The 14486-nt window shown below is 49.4% G+C and overlaps 2 protein-coding genes across 3 annotated transcripts in view; both read right to left on the bottom strand.

Moving 5' to 3' along the window:
- Positions 1–2107: 2107 nt before the first annotated feature.
- FBXL22 (F-box and leucine rich repeat protein 22) lies at positions 2108–6114 on the bottom strand. The gene is made up of 2 exons (XM_044230738.1): positions 5746–6114; positions 2108–2773 (listed from the first exon to the last, which is right to left on the bottom strand). The coding sequence occupies exons 1-2, from the start codon at positions 6078–6080 to the stop codon at positions 2437–2439; spliced, it is 672 nt and encodes a 223-aa protein (XP_044086673.1). The 5' UTR covers positions 6081–6114; the 3' UTR covers positions 2108–2436.
- A 2775-nt stretch (positions 6115–8889) lies between these two features.
- USP3 (ubiquitin specific peptidase 3) overlaps positions 8890–14486 on the bottom strand; it is a 108734-nt gene continuing 103137 nt past the window's right edge. For both annotated transcript variants that reach the window (XM_044230736.1, XM_044230737.1), the window contains 2 exons: positions 14280–14347; positions 8890–11877 (listed from right to left, as the gene is read on the bottom strand). In XM_044230736.1, the coding sequence (XP_044086671.1) occupies positions 11712–11877; positions 14280–14347 (234 nt within the window). In that variant the 3' untranslated portion in view covers positions 8890–11711. The remainder of the gene's footprint in view (positions 11878–14279; positions 14348–14486) is intronic.

The following is a 14486-nucleotide window of genomic DNA, read 5'->3' as shown; positions in this document are numbered from 1 at the left end:
ATGGCCCTTGGCTCAGGGACCCAAAGCACCCCGGAGGAAGCGGGGCTGGATTCAAGCTCTAGAAACAGTGCTGGGCGGGCTATCAGCGCCGCTTTGGGTCTGTGATAGCTAGAGCCTCCGTATGTGGGGGGTTACTGGAAGCCAGAGCCTTCGCCAGGGAAGTTAGCCCTCATTTATAAAAAGAGCTTCCATGGGGAAAGGGAAAGGGGTCTCAGGTTACCCTATTTGAGCAGAACTTGCAATGACTAAGGCTTTACAAACACGACATTGTTAATCCTTAAAAGAACCCTGTAAGCAAGATTCTCCAGCAATCCCAATACATGGATTTAAAAGCTGAGGTTTGGAGAGGACTGACTGGCTCTCAGTCAGAGGAGAGTCAGAAACTAGGGTTCTGTTAGCCCCCAGACTATACCATCAACTCAGGGCAAACAGGATCTGCTGGGAATTCAGACTTATCGGAAATAATGAAAGCAAAGCCCTGGGGTTTAAGTGGTGCTGTTTTAAATAAATATTTATCCCCCTGGAAGCCTAAGCTTGCTTTCAACATTGTTTGCAGTACTAGTAGGGGCAAAAATAAAATTCCTGCAAGGCCTCTTTCCTGAGTCCAGAACTATGGTGGGTAAACTGGAAAATCACCCAGAGAAAGTGGGTGTCCTCCCATTCCACTGCAGCTGGCGGCCTGAGGGGGCTGGCTCTCCCCACACAGGGGTGAGAAGGGATTATGCCAGGCCAGGCCTCAGTGCCAACACCCACCTGCTTCTGGGCCTAGCACTGGCCCAACAAAGGGGTCCAGGGCCACAGTTTAAGCCTCCAACAGGCCCTGGAGGGATTGGGGTGGGTTGGGCTGCTGCTTGCCCCCCCCCCCCCCGCTCCCAGATTCTGCCTGGAGAAATTTCAGCTCCTCTGGCCTTCCCCTGGCAGCCACCCACATGCCTAGTTCTCTGATATTTCCTGCTCCCCTTTCCTCCTCACTAACCCTGCTCCAGCCATACTGATCTCCTGGCCTCCCCTAACTCACTCACCATGCTCCTGCTTGGAGCCTTTGCATGAGCTATTATTCCCTGCACCTGGACTGGTTTCCTGCCAGATGCCGCTCAGCTCCCTCCCTCACTTCATGTGGTGAGGCACACTGATCAACCCCTTTTAGGTTCCTTTCCTCTCCCCAAAGCTTCACCGGCAATTGCCAGTTAGCCTCTTGCCTGGTGCTCCCTGCACCACCCCCCCAACCCCAACCCCCGCCATCCCCATATACCAATAATTTGCTGTCTCTTCTCCTACCACGAAATTGGAGAATTTTTTTTTCCTTGCAGGCTTCCCAGTATTGGGCAACCGGTGAGTAGGATCCAGATCCCTTTTCCCAGACAAGAAACACCTGTCTCAGGTGACTTAAGGGTCCCAGCTGGCGATGGGCGGAGCTGGGGCTGGAGCTGGAGCATGGCCCACGGCCCACCGTCCCGCTGTGCTCCCTGCTTTCCCTTCTTAAGTTTTCACCGAGTACCTGGGACTGGAAGTTCTGCTGGGTGGCCGGGAGCCTATACTTTGGTGAATATCGGTGGGACATCAGTGACTAAAGCTCCGAAATTGAAGTCCTGGAGTGTGCCCACGTTAAGCAAATCCAGCAGGTAAAAATCTAACTTTGTATGCGCTTCTCGCGGTTTCATTATCAAAGGACTTAACCAGGCTGCTGCTTTTGTTTTCTAATCTTTACTTCGGGTTTTTTCAATTGATTTCTTCTGCCTTTGTGATACGAGAATGGTAGAAAATTAGAATTATGTGGCTTATGTTAAGAATCACATCCATCAGCGAATTTCCTAGAATCGTGTACGGGCTGGCTCGGGCGCCAAGCCAAGGCGCGGATGGCAAGGCTGCGGTGGCGGGCTCGGCGGCTGTCTCCGGCCGTGAACCCCGGCTTTCCCCCTCCTCCCGCCCACCGGTAACAGCGGGGGAACACCGGCGGCCGCGGGAGGAGCGTGCGGCGCGCGACCGGCAGCCGGAGTCGCCTCCCCCGCCTCCCTCCTGTCCCCACGGCGCCTGCGCCCGCGCCCTACCGGGTGGCCACGCCTACGCATGGCGGTTACTTCGGCCACAGACGGCGGTCACAGTCGCGGGGGACGCTGTGAGCCCCTCGCCTGCTGTGGACCCCTCGCCTGCTGTGGACTTCGAGTGGCGAAAGGCCCGGGGCGGAAGGGCGTCGGGACAGATGCTGGTGTTTAGTGAGGGCTACCCGAGTGTTTTCCCAGCATCCGGTTAATCTCGCACTCCTGTGCGTAAAACCGTAATGTGAGGTAGGCATCAACGTCCCCATTTTGCAGACAGGGAAACTGAGGTTCAGAGATGTGGCGACAGTCTGGGAAGTGCTGGGGCTGGGGGTTGGAAACCAGGTCGCTCTTTCTGCTCGGGGCCCTTGCCCGGGTGTCCTGCCCCGACATGGTCAGCCTAGCGCGGCAGCAGTTTGCGAAGAGCCATGCCCGACGCGCTGGGGCGCTGATCGGGGATCATGGCTGCGCTGTGCTCCGCACGCAGTGCCAGGCGCGGGCACGCGGCGCGCAAGCGGTGCAGGCCGGCCGCGCTCACGTTGCGGCAGAAGTCCACGTGCAGCGTCTGCAGCGCGCGCCCGTGCGTCGCCACGGCCGCCAGCGTTAGGTTGGTGACGCGCGCGCAGTTCTCCAGACGCAGCGCGCGCAGGCGCGGGCAGCAGCGCAGGAGGGACGCCAGGCAGTCGTCGGTGACGTGGCCGCAGCCTGAAAGCGTGACGGACGCCAGGTTGGGGCACCTGCGGAGAGATCGCGGTGGCCCGCGGTGGGGGCCGATGGCGGGTACGGTTGGCATCTGCCCCGCCCTGGAGCTCCGGGGTCTGGGAGCGCCCTAACTGCCCTGGGACTCGTGGCACGACTGCGTATATAGTGGGCAAGGAAGTGAAACGGACTTAGCCAGCTGAAGAAACTTGCCTGCGATGACGTGGCTTGGATCTGAACCCGGGTTTCTGTCCCCTTTCCCCTACTCTTTCTGCCTCTCCACCAGACCGCAATCTGCGTGGGCTTTTAGTTTCTGAGCCGCCACTGGTCCTGCTGTGGGCAAATGGGGTGCAGGGTCCGGGGGGGCAACTCTAGATGTTCTTGGTTCTCTCCGGGCCTGTTGTTTTGGGGGGTGGGGGTGCGGGAAAAGATGCGTGGTGACCACTCCAGGCTGGCTTCAAGCTGAGGCCCTGAAGCTTCTGTCAGGATGGTCAGTCAGATGGGAGCAAAGGTTTCTTATGGGGTGGCTTAGGGACAGTCCCTCGAGGCTGGGGTCAGGGCGCAGCTCTGAGTATGCCTGGCTCTGGGTTCTAGAGCTCTGTGTTTCTCTGCTCAGTTAACTGGGACAGTTCTTGCATGCCGTCTGGGATGCCAGCCTAGAAGAGGTCAAGTAGGCAGTAGCTAGAACCGGGTCTGAGATGGTAGTCAGGCTACTTGTAAAAAGATCTTGAGCGAAGTTGGATTTGGCTTATTTTGGTGTGACCTCGCCTAAGTCACTCCCTGAACTTTAGTTTCCCTGTGTGTGTGTGTGTGTGGGGGGGTGCACAGCAGGGAGGGAATAATGCCTACCAGTGGGGTTGTAGTGAAGGTCAAAATCTGGGGTGTAAAGAGCCTGGACAGGACCTTCTGTAGGCAACTGTAGCTCACTTTTGCTGGGAGCACACCGGATCAGATTGCTTGCGGTCAAGAGGGGCCTGTCTTGTGGGCAGGGGCTTCTGCTCTCTAGCCAGAGGGAGCCATCAGCTTCCTCATTAACCCCTTGACTGCACCTGCCTGGGCTAGCCCAGCTTTCTCTGCCGGGGGAAGGGGCACCTTTCACACAGCCCATCCCATCCTCCCAGTTCTTAAGTTCATATGGCTTCTTCAGTCTTCATATCAAATCCCTTGCACTTTGTTTTATGAATGAAGAAACTGGCTCAGAGGGCTCAGGTGACCGGCCTGTGCCTTATTTGCTCTCTGACCCAGGACAAATGTGTGGACTGTGCTAGTCCTTATTTATCAAGTCGGAGAAATTGTTAGCTCTAGGGTGGTTATGACGATTAGGCGTTTAATGTTGAGTGGTCCCTTTTTGTTCTAAGAACCTTTAGAATAATCCCTGATGTAGAACAAGCCAGAGAAAGAGCCGACTCCTTCCCTGCCATCCTTTGCTGTCCCCCTAGCCAGCGTTGGTGGTATAGTGGTGAGCATAGCTGCCTTCCTTTGCTGTCCCCTGTCTCGCTGTCAAGAGCTGATGGCTAAAAGAACCAGACTTTATGGATGTTATCAGTACCTACTGTGGGCCAGTGCTACTGTGTCATTTAATCCTCTTAGTCTGTGAGATAGGTGATTCATCCTATTTTACAGATGAAGAAATTAGGTCAGATTTAAGTATTTGGTCTGGGTCCCATGGTTGGACAGTAGTAGAACTGGGAGACTTGGCACAGAACCCTTACCAGCAAGCGCTTTGTTCTTTTTGTGACACTCGGGCCCTGGCTGCACCCAGATGGTGACATGAGAGGACCACCCCACACTTGCTGATGTGGGAAATTAAATTCTCTTGCAGCAAGAATAATAGAACAACTTCAGAGCAGGCTGCCCCACCCACCTAGGTCACTCCAGTCTGATTCCGGGGGCCTTGTTAAACCCATCAGAATGGCCTCATCCAGGCAGGGCCCAACCAAGTCCATCTTGTTTTCTTCTGACTGCCTTTAAAAAAAAAAAAAAGAAAAAAGCAAGGCGGGGCCACCACTGTTTCCTTCCATGCCTGTCTCACTGCCAGCAAACCGCAGCTATTAAACCAAGGTGGCAGCAAGCTGGCTGGACCTGGTTTGTTGATTACTAATCAAGAGGTGCTTTTCTTCAAAGGCAGGACAGGAGTGGTCAGTTGAGGCCCTGTGAGAGGCTGGCAGCAGAAGTCTGCCTTCATGGGCTGTCCTAGGCAGGAGGCCGGGACCATGGGGGTCCCTGTGGCTCAGCCTCGCTACCCGTGGTAGAGCTGACCGATCGAACACAGGATGTATTTGGGACACACTTAGGCCAAAAAATTGTCTGTTCAAAATTCAAATTTAACTGGATGTCTTGAGTTTCTATTTTCTAAAATCTGGCAGTCCTCGACTGGGTAAATCACATGACCTCTCAAAACTTTGATTTGCTCATTTGAAAAAATTGGGCTAAAACACCCTCCCGTACAGGTTTGTTGAGATTAGTAATATTCTAATGACGAAACCATTCTTAAATATCACCACCGCTCCTCCTGGAGTCTGGCTTGGTGCAGCTAACCCAGCGCACCCTAGTTGTCCTTCCTTAGCTGCGTTCCACAAGTCCTGGAGTTTGTTTGCTAGGGGAAGAGAGGAGGGGTAAGCTGATTGCTGAATCTAGGAACCTTTCCCAGGGCCTGACCTTGAAAATCTATGCTCAGCTGGACCCTCTGAGCTCTTAATGGCTGCTAGGGAGGACAGCTGCCCGAAGGACAGCGACAGCTGAAGCCCAGTCCTCTGTTGGCAGCAGAAGCAGCTCCAGGATCTGGGAGGCTAAGAGGAGAAAGACTCCCCGCCTGTGACTCTATGCCTTCTCTCGGGACTGTGCTGGGGACAGGCTGGGACGGTCTGCCTTGGGCCTAGTTTGAGGCTCCCCAGTATGGAGGGATCTTGGTCTTGTAATTTGCTTTTCCCCGCGTCCCCCGCCCCTGCCAAGCTTCCTAGAGCTGTAGGATCCAGACTGCAAAGTAAACGCTGCTCAGGAGGTGGCCTACCTGTCGCACACTTGGAAGAGGAAATCATTGACCAGGCTCTCGTGGCGGCTGCAGATGCTCCTCTGGAAGGCGCTCTTGAGCCAATCCTCAATGCTGCACACTTGCACGCGGCTAGAGTACCAGCAGATGGAGAGGCTCCTGAGGGCTGGGCTCAGGAGGAAGTTGTCCTTCTTGAGTTCCGTGAGGGATCGAAAGTGCAGCAGAGGCCAGAGTGCAGGGTCCTCAAACACATCCTGGAGCTGGGGGCAGGTCCTGGCCAGGCTCTTCCTGCTGTCCTTGTCCAGGAAGGAGAAGAGGTGCAGCAGGCACTCCCGGTTGAGCTGGGTGATGTGCATGGTGGGCAGGGGCCACGCTGAGTGTGGCGGGAGCCCGGGGACCTGACCTACCTCCTCCTCCTCCCGGGCTCTGGGCTGGTGGACATATATGGTTGAGGAATGGTGTTTATTTTTGGCTAACAACTGGTGCCGAAGCTCTGAGAGCGGGGCGGGGGTTGGGGCAGGATCCAGACATACGTGCAGCAGTCTGTGCTTCGGCTTACGTTCAGAGGAAGTGAAAATCCTGGCAGAAAAGCAGCCTCTTGAAGCTAAATAGCTTCCTTAAAAGGGAGTTCTTTTCTTTGAGTTGACAGTGGTGCTTAGCAGAGCACTCTTTTGGCTTTTCCCAAGGCATTTTCCTTGGAGGTGGTTGGCCCGACCACCTGTCTGGGCCTGCAGTCGGCTCACTGGGAGGGACCTTGGTTATAAATTGGATCTGTTCCCATTCTCTAGTGGATCCGTGTGAGTCTTCTGCTCCGCTCCTAGTCAGAGTTGTTGTCTGTAGGAGCGAAGGGTGCCAGTTTTGTGTTCGAAGCTGTAAGTTGAAGCCCTGGGTAAGGCCCCATTCCCTGTGATCTTTGCTCAGTGGTGATGGTTTGCAGGCTGGGCCCAGCCACCTTCAGGCCCCGCTGCCCTCCACCAAGCACAGGGATTTCCTCGGCGTCCCAGCTGAGTCGTTGCACAAGGATTGATCTTAAGTAGCTTAGCTCTCCGAGGTTCTTCTGTGCGTATGTGTGTGACATTTTAAGCTTAAGTTTACTTGGCTTTACATCTTAACATTTTCCCAGTTACTTGCCCTGCTATAGCTCGTTTATATTTCCAGACATGTCAGCGTGAATGAGAGCACTCTTAGTACAAAACTACTCGAAACAGTTTTAGGTTAAAGTGTTTTAGTCTCAGCTTTCCCGTAAGCCAGCCAGTCACTGGTCCCTCTTGGTAGAAGCCTTCAGTCTGCTCACTGGGAGGGACCGTGGCCTGGGTAGGCCGGCTGGATGTCTTATCTCTGTTAAGTTCTCCTTTCTTGAAGTAACATTTCTCATTGGGTGGTTGGTGGATTGGTTTTCTAATACTGCTTCCCTCCCAGGCCCACTATAGACCCTCCTATAATTGTGCTGCTGTGAATTACCAGTTGTGTGTGCTGGTTTGTTGGTTCATTCAGGGAAAGGCTGCACTTCTCTGTCGCAGTGAAGCAGGGAACACCACCTAAGTGGTGACCTTTGTTCATTCTCCTATTTGGTTGGAATTGGAAGGGAATACTTTGTGTCCAGTTGTGTGGAGTAAGGCCTCAAAGCAGCTGTTTTGGACCCTCTTCTGGCACTAAGGCTTGGTCGTCCCAGTGCAGCTTTGCCTTTCAAAGCACAAGGCAGCTAAGGCAAGGGCGGCCATTCTGGCCAACTCCCTCTGAGACACCAGACTTCGGGGTCCTGGGTGCTTGGTTACCCCAGCAATGCCAAGGGGAAGGAGTGACTTTTCTTAAAAACAACATATGCCAAGAAACAGCTAAAGGAAGCAGTTCTTAGGGAAGGGGTAACTAGTTACTGCTCATACCGCAGATGACCATTTTAATGGCTTAACAGCAGACGCCTCTCCCTGGCTTACTCAGTCAAAAGGGACACCGCAGCAGCTCAGATGGATTTTAATAGAAAGCCTTATTATCCCCACTTTTCCTCCCCAATCCTGTCCAAACCAGTACTCTTCAGTGTGCTGACCTCTGGAAATGGGGCACCTGGGTGGCTCAGAGGGTTAAGCCTCTGCCTTCAGCTCAGGTCATGATCTCAGGGTCCTGGGATCGGGCCCCACATTGGGTTTTCTGCTCAGCGGGGAGCCTGCTTCCCCCTCCATCTCTGCCTGCCTTTCTGCTTACTTGTGACCTCTGTCAAATAAAAAAAATCTTTAAAAAAAAAAAAAGGTGACCTATAGCCTTTGCACAGAGCCCCAAAGCTGATCCCTCGGGTGTAGTCTAGCTGTGCAGGAGTTAAGCCGGCCTCATGTTGGAGGAGAGTGACAGGATGATCTCCCTGGCCTCCAGAGTGCCCCAGTCGCCTGACCAGGACCTCTGCATAGGCGCTAGGGCACCCTTCTGGCCACCACCTGCCCCTCCAGGTCGCCTCATCCCCGCCTGTACACCCGAGGCCCGGGTGGAGGGAGGACTTAGTGTGGCTGGCTGCCCAGGCTCGTCCCCTGAGCAAGGACCCCATCACTTACTTGGCTTCCCCGAAAGGAGTTGAGAAATAACAGTCAAGAGGAAAGAGACCAGAACTTTAATGATACTTTCATCCATAAAAGAGTTCAGGTTGGTGAAGCAGAAAAGGGCTGTGATTACAAGGTAAATGCGGTCAGTCGCTTGCACCAATAATCCTTTCGCGTCGTACAAACTGGGCTTCCACGGCGGATGCTCACCGGAGACCCAGGCAGCACTGGCCGGGGAGGGTCCGGAGCCCGTCGCTGGGACCAAGGGCGGGTGTACACCTCGGGTGTACAGCACCACGGCACCCCCCACCCGAGGGTGCCAGCCTCTTCCTGCACCGTGGGCTCATTCCTGTGGCTGCGCCCCGGTCTCCCGGGACCCTTGCCCCAGTTGCAGCACAGGCTGCTCCCGAGCCCTTCCAGGGCCCAAGTGGAGAGGCCACGGCAGCAACAGGGTGTGGGAGGGAACGGAGGGGATGCTGGGGGCTGCGGTGGGAGAAGTGTATCTAAATAAACTTATGTACACTCAACCAATGAAAGAGAGGTTTGGCTTTTAGAAACAAATCTGTCCCCAACCCCAGAAACCACGCCGCTGAGTAGGTTCCCCGGGTGAGATACACATTTAACACTTAACCAGGGCCTGTACACTTTACTGGTTTAATTCTATTACATATGTCATCACTAGACACTGAGTAGAATACAGTGGATAAGCAAAGGTTTCTCCACCATGGAGAGAGATTTGTGTTGCCACAGACTGTTTCCATCACCCACCTGTGTGGGAGGACTTCTGAGGAAGTTTTCTTGTTCCAGGGAGCCAGTTGCCAGAGCGAGGCACTGCCTCGGCTGCGGTCTCTGCGCGAGAAGCCCCCCACGCAGAGCCAGCATGGCCCCAGGGGAAAGCCCTGAAGAGCACGCGAAGATCAGCTTTTTAAAATAGGTGTGATAAGGCTACACAGTTGAATTTTTTAAATACAAATAGGCACATTTACATCACTGGTGTTCAAATGCACAATTCCAATGGATCCAATCACTTTTCCAAAGGAGCCTTCATAATGTCATTCAAACATTTCTGCTTAAGTGAAATCGAGCAATAAAAACACTCCAGAAATTCAAAGAGGAGATGTGTCCAACTCTTAAGCCAGCAGTGCTGCCGGTCTGAGGACCACTTTCCCCATCAAAGTAGTCTGGCTGTCGGGAAGTTCCATTTGGTATGAAAAGACCATTTTTCTCCACCAATATCAACACTGCCCAAGGCTACATTGCTGAAGTCCTCTGAGCTGCCCACTCAGAGAAACAAGGGAAGTACAAATGTTAGAAGTCACAGCTATACGCCTTCTACACAAAAGAGGCTGTATTCACAGGAGATACTGAACAGATCAAGGAAGAGGCACATTCTAAGTTCAACTGTATGTGGTGTTAATGTGTTGCTGTATTAGGTCAAATTATGTGGAACTTTCACTTTTAGATCAAAAGGTTAAATATCACAATCTCCAATGGTTCAACCTCATATAATTTAGCATTATAAACTAAACACATGTTTCCCTCTTAATTATCTTCTGGACTTCGTGTTTAAGTTTTAAGACCTAAACACGACAGCAAAGCTTGCTTCTCTGGAGTGGAAATGCAGACCAGCGCGGTCCAGGAGCCCTACACGCTGATGGGACCGCCTGAGCCTAGGCATCCTCTGCCACATGTGGCTGCTGAGCCCTTGAAATGTAGCTAGTATTACTGAAGAACTGGGTTTTAAACTTCATTTTAATTAAAACTTAACCACAGGTGACTAGTGACCACCGTACCCAGATAGTACAAGTTGAGCCATAACTGTGGTTAGTAAAGTGTTCAGCTGCTGATTTCTGCCCTGAGAAAAAGATAGGATTTATCTAGCAAATATTAAAATGGAAATGGAGCCACACCTGCTCCTGCAACTTCAAGTATCTGACCCAGGAGGACAGCTATCAAATTATTTACGCACTTAAAAAACAAAAAACAAAAAACTTGGGTTTTTTTTTCTTTTAATAGAAGAAACAAGATTACCAAAAAATTTCAGCTGGCTGGCTTAATATGAAAGACATTCTGCCCCTCATAGCAACTTGGAGAGAGCAGAGAAGAAACTAGTTACTGGAACAAGAGATGTGCAGTGCACGGTCCCATGCTAGAGCCCATCAGGGAGTGCGCACTTGCTCTCCACAACCTGCCAAGTACTGCCCCACCCCTACCCCCCAAGAGATTGGCTTAGACCCCCTGCAGAATCAGTTATCTTACTTAGATGTAATTCTGGTTCCAAATTTCAACTTGGGTTCAATCTTAATAGTGCTTATACCTATTTTTCTTGAAAACAATTTTAAAACAAAGACTACTAAACTCAAGAATAGAAACTATTCAAAGTGAGAATATTTTCAGTTTGCTCTGCTATCAGGTTAGGCCAGTGAGGGTTGTTAAAGACCAAAGGAGCAAAGACTCAAATCATCTTCTGTAGGAGCAGACCCCATAGTGTTACCTAAAATGTAGGTGAAGGTCAGAATCTACTCTGGAGGTCAGCATCTTGACCTCCGATGGCCAAGCAAGAAATAAGACAAAAGTGGACAAGCAGTTATTCCCAGCACGATAGCCAGTGGGGGAACTAGATGCTGGTTCAAAAGGCAAACAGAAGCTATGGTTTCCTCTCACTGGATAATATCTACACTGTATAGCGGAGTCTGAGATTTTTAAACACTGAATGTGTTTGGTCTTCTTTGGACTTTTCTGTACTCCTATCTCCATGAACACAAATACACACGCAAAAGATATTCCAGAACAAAACAAACTCAAAAGGAGTAATTCTTGAATTTGCAGTACAGGTACAACTGAACCAACAAATTTATTTAGTTAGTGCTGATAAACAGCAACCTTGAGAGCTACCAAGAGCAGCAATTACCTGACCTGCTTAATGATGCCCTCCCAGTTCTCTTGTACAATGAAAAGGAACGATTACGGAGCAGTCACTGAAATCCCGTGGGCCACAAGTTCTGTGTACACATGATCCCGGCTCTCCAATCAACCTGATTTCCATCACAGCTGTGAAAGGCAGCAGGCGTTCTGTTGCTCTTCCCAATCAGGAACACATCTTGCTTTCAGCATGTGAACGTAACAAAGCATTGATGTAAATGTGCCTCAAAATGAGAACCGAAAACATTAATATAAAAAAGTCAAATAGAACTAAGTTCTTGAAACTACATAAAAAACTGAATTATTACAACTAAAGCAGCAAATCAAAATATCTGCTGAGGTTTTCTGGTAGAACTAAAAAAAAAAAAAATTAGTTGGTGCCCATGTTCAATACGTCACTACCATTGACAAAATAAAACTAAACCCAAAATTGGAAATTGAAAAGTGCATAATGAAATCAAAATCTTGGATCAAGTATTTATGGAAAATTGGAAATGTTTGTCCGGTATATTTGACAAAAACAATGATTTAAAGGAGGTATTAAAGTTTATCTGATCCAGCTTTGGCCTGGCGTTCCACATAGAAAAGGATGTAGGCCTTTGCTTTCACAACGGTGTCTTCATCAGTCAGTGTTACAGTACTGTCATTGAAATGGAACCAGCGACCTTCATGAGTTGCATAGGCTGTGTAATGTCCAGAACCGACCCTGGAAGGGAAAGTAAAAATATGAAAGAAAAGGGCTACAGAAATAACAAAAGGATCGGAGCAATCATATAAATGAGAAGTACTGTAATAGAGAATATACCCTAGAGACCGGTGGTTTAAGATGGCTGACTGAAATCAGCTCGGGTGTTTATGTTCCTCAAAATACACTGAAATGACCAGGAATATACCAACACTAGAAATTCAGGAAAGAGTGCCATCGAATGACTAGAAGCTGAAGATTTTCTATAACACACAGAGCAGTGTTCCTCTGGCACTGGGTTAACAGAGGAACCAAAGAACTAAGCACTCTCGCCCTAACAAGCATAGGTCAAGGCGCAGGGAAACCTGGACCAATGAAGAACAGATTTCCATCAAAGCCTTGGAAAAAACCTGAGCTTGAGAAAGTAATCTGCCTCCACGGAAGCGCCCTCCCTGTACTGTGGCCCATAAGCACTTTTCTTTCTTTCTTTCTTTTTCTTTTTTAATTCTCTACTCAAGAGAAAGAGAGCATGAGAAGGGGGAGGGTCAGAGGGAGAAGCAGACTCCCCACTGAGCAGGGAGCCGGATGTGGGACTTGATCCTGGGACTCGATCCTGGGAGTCCAGGATCATGACCTGATCTGAAGGCAGTCGCTCAACCGAGCCACCCAGTGCCCCTGCAAGTGCTTTTGCACTCACCCAGGGAGCCCTAGAGTCAGCCCTCCCAGCAGGAGAGGAGCCTTAGGTAAACAGACACCCCACAAGTGCTAAACCCTTACCATTTACCAATAATGATCACTCTCATCATTTATTATGACTCAATGAACAGCCAAAAATCATCAAAACCCTGGGGGAGGGGAATGTGGATAGTATGAAAGAGAAGCTATGGGAAGAACAAGTAAAGCAATTAATGACTAAAAAATTTAATGTAGAAAACCAAAGAGCTTTAAAAATTCTAATTAATATCAATGGTTTCAAAAAGATACTGCAACCATAAAACAAGATTGTTCCTCTTATGAAAGGAAGTTATCAGAAAAATGGGATTGCCACACTATTAAACATTTCACAGAGGAGCTTATCTTCAATTTGGATATAGATTAAATCCAAATTGGTGACTTGGAAAAACAGGCCATGGCAGTCTTCAGAAACACAGAGATGGAAATTAAACAGTGGTTAAATGTGTGAAAGAACCAGAAATTTTCCTATATAGGACTCCCCTTCATCCTTGGCTTTGCTTTCCAGTTTAGTTACCCACAGTCAGCCATGGTCCGGAAGATGATCCTCCTTATAACATCTCATCAAAAGGTCAACAGAAGCTAACACTATCATAATTAAAATTAATATTAAATTATAATTTTTTATAAATTAAAGTATCACAGATACATATGTATAAAAAAATTAGACTCTCTGTACAGGGTTTGGTACTGTCTGCAGTTTCAGGCATCCACCGGGAGTCTTACAATGTTTTCGTACAGATGGGAGCTGCTGGAAGAAAAAGTAGTGAAGGGAGTGGGACAAATACTAATTCCATGAGCTGCAGACACTGATGAAGAGTATTCCTATCAACTACCACGCCAGGAATACATTTAGTTCAATTTCCTAAATCCAAAGACAGGAATCCTATAACCTTCCAATGAGGAAAAAATGCTGCCTACAAAGGGATGAGAATCAGACTGGTAACCATGAATGATGAAGTCAAGGGAGCAACATCTACGAAGTTCTGAGGGAAAACGGATTTCAACATGGATAGGGGTTTGTCCACATTTGAAGGTAAAATAGTGAATCTCAAGAAATCAGAAGGTAGGGGCACCTGGGTGGCTCAGTGGGTTAAAGCCTCTGCTTTCGGCTTAGGTCATGGTCCCAGGGTCCTGGGATCGAGCCCCGCATCGGGCTCTCTGCTCAGCAGGGAGCCTGCTTCCCCCTCTCTCTCTGCCTGCCTCTCTGCCTACTTGTGATCTGTCTGTCAAATAAACAAATAAAATCTTTAAAAAAAAATCAGAAGGTATAAACTAATAAAATTTTTAGGGAAAATTTCAGTAAAATAAAAAATGAATCTTTAAAATAGATGACATGAAGTAAGTTCCAAATAATTTCCCATTTTTCCCCAATTTAAATGTCACGTGGCAAAGGAAATAAAAAACCCTGGAGTAAAGACTACTCAGGATTTTGTGGACAAATAGCTTGGGTTCTGCATGCAGAGATCAAATGAATTCTTCTCCATTTTGCTTTCATGTGCCTTCTTCCTTCACAACATCCTTTCAAGAATATTCTTTCACACCATAATTGAAAGAAAATTCAACTTCACCCACTTTAATGTATCTGAATCCATTTTTTAGGGAGTTGAGGGAGAATTCTCAAGCGTGGTGCAAGACTGCTGGTCTTCACCATGCTTTTTCCAAGCATGAGAAGCCACTGACACACTTACCCGGAACCATGGTGAACCACCACAGCGGCAAGGTCATACAGGCAGTGCTCTGGGCCACTGTTCTCAGGCTACAGAACAAGGGAGGAGACAACCCAGGACTGAGTTAGGAGCAGTGGTTAATGACATCCTATGTCCTATCTCAATGTGAAGACTTGATTTTCCTGAAAAGTCATCTTTTCACCATCTAACAAAGATAACTGATCTTAC

The sequence above is a fragment of the Neovison vison genome, chromosome 13 (assembly GCF_020171115.1).
Source record: "Neovison vison isolate M4711 chromosome 13, ASM_NN_V1, whole genome shotgun sequence".
Lineage (NCBI taxonomy): Eukaryota > Metazoa > Chordata > Mammalia > Carnivora > Mustelidae > Neogale > Neogale vison.
Note: the sequence above shows the minus strand (reverse complement) of the source record. Positions and strands in the feature narration are given on the sequence as shown.

What these genes read in the sequence shown, in the direction of transcription:
- FBXL22 (XM_044230738.1), bottom strand. Translation starts at nt 6,080, where the DNA reads ATGCACATCACCCAGCTCAACCGGGAGTGCCTGCTGCACCTCTTCTCC. An exon ending in CTCTTCCAAGTGTGCGACAG is followed by an intron (nt 2,774 to 5,745) that starts GTAGGCCACCTC and finishes ATCTCTCCGCAG; the next exon opens with GTGCCCCAACCTGGCGTCCG.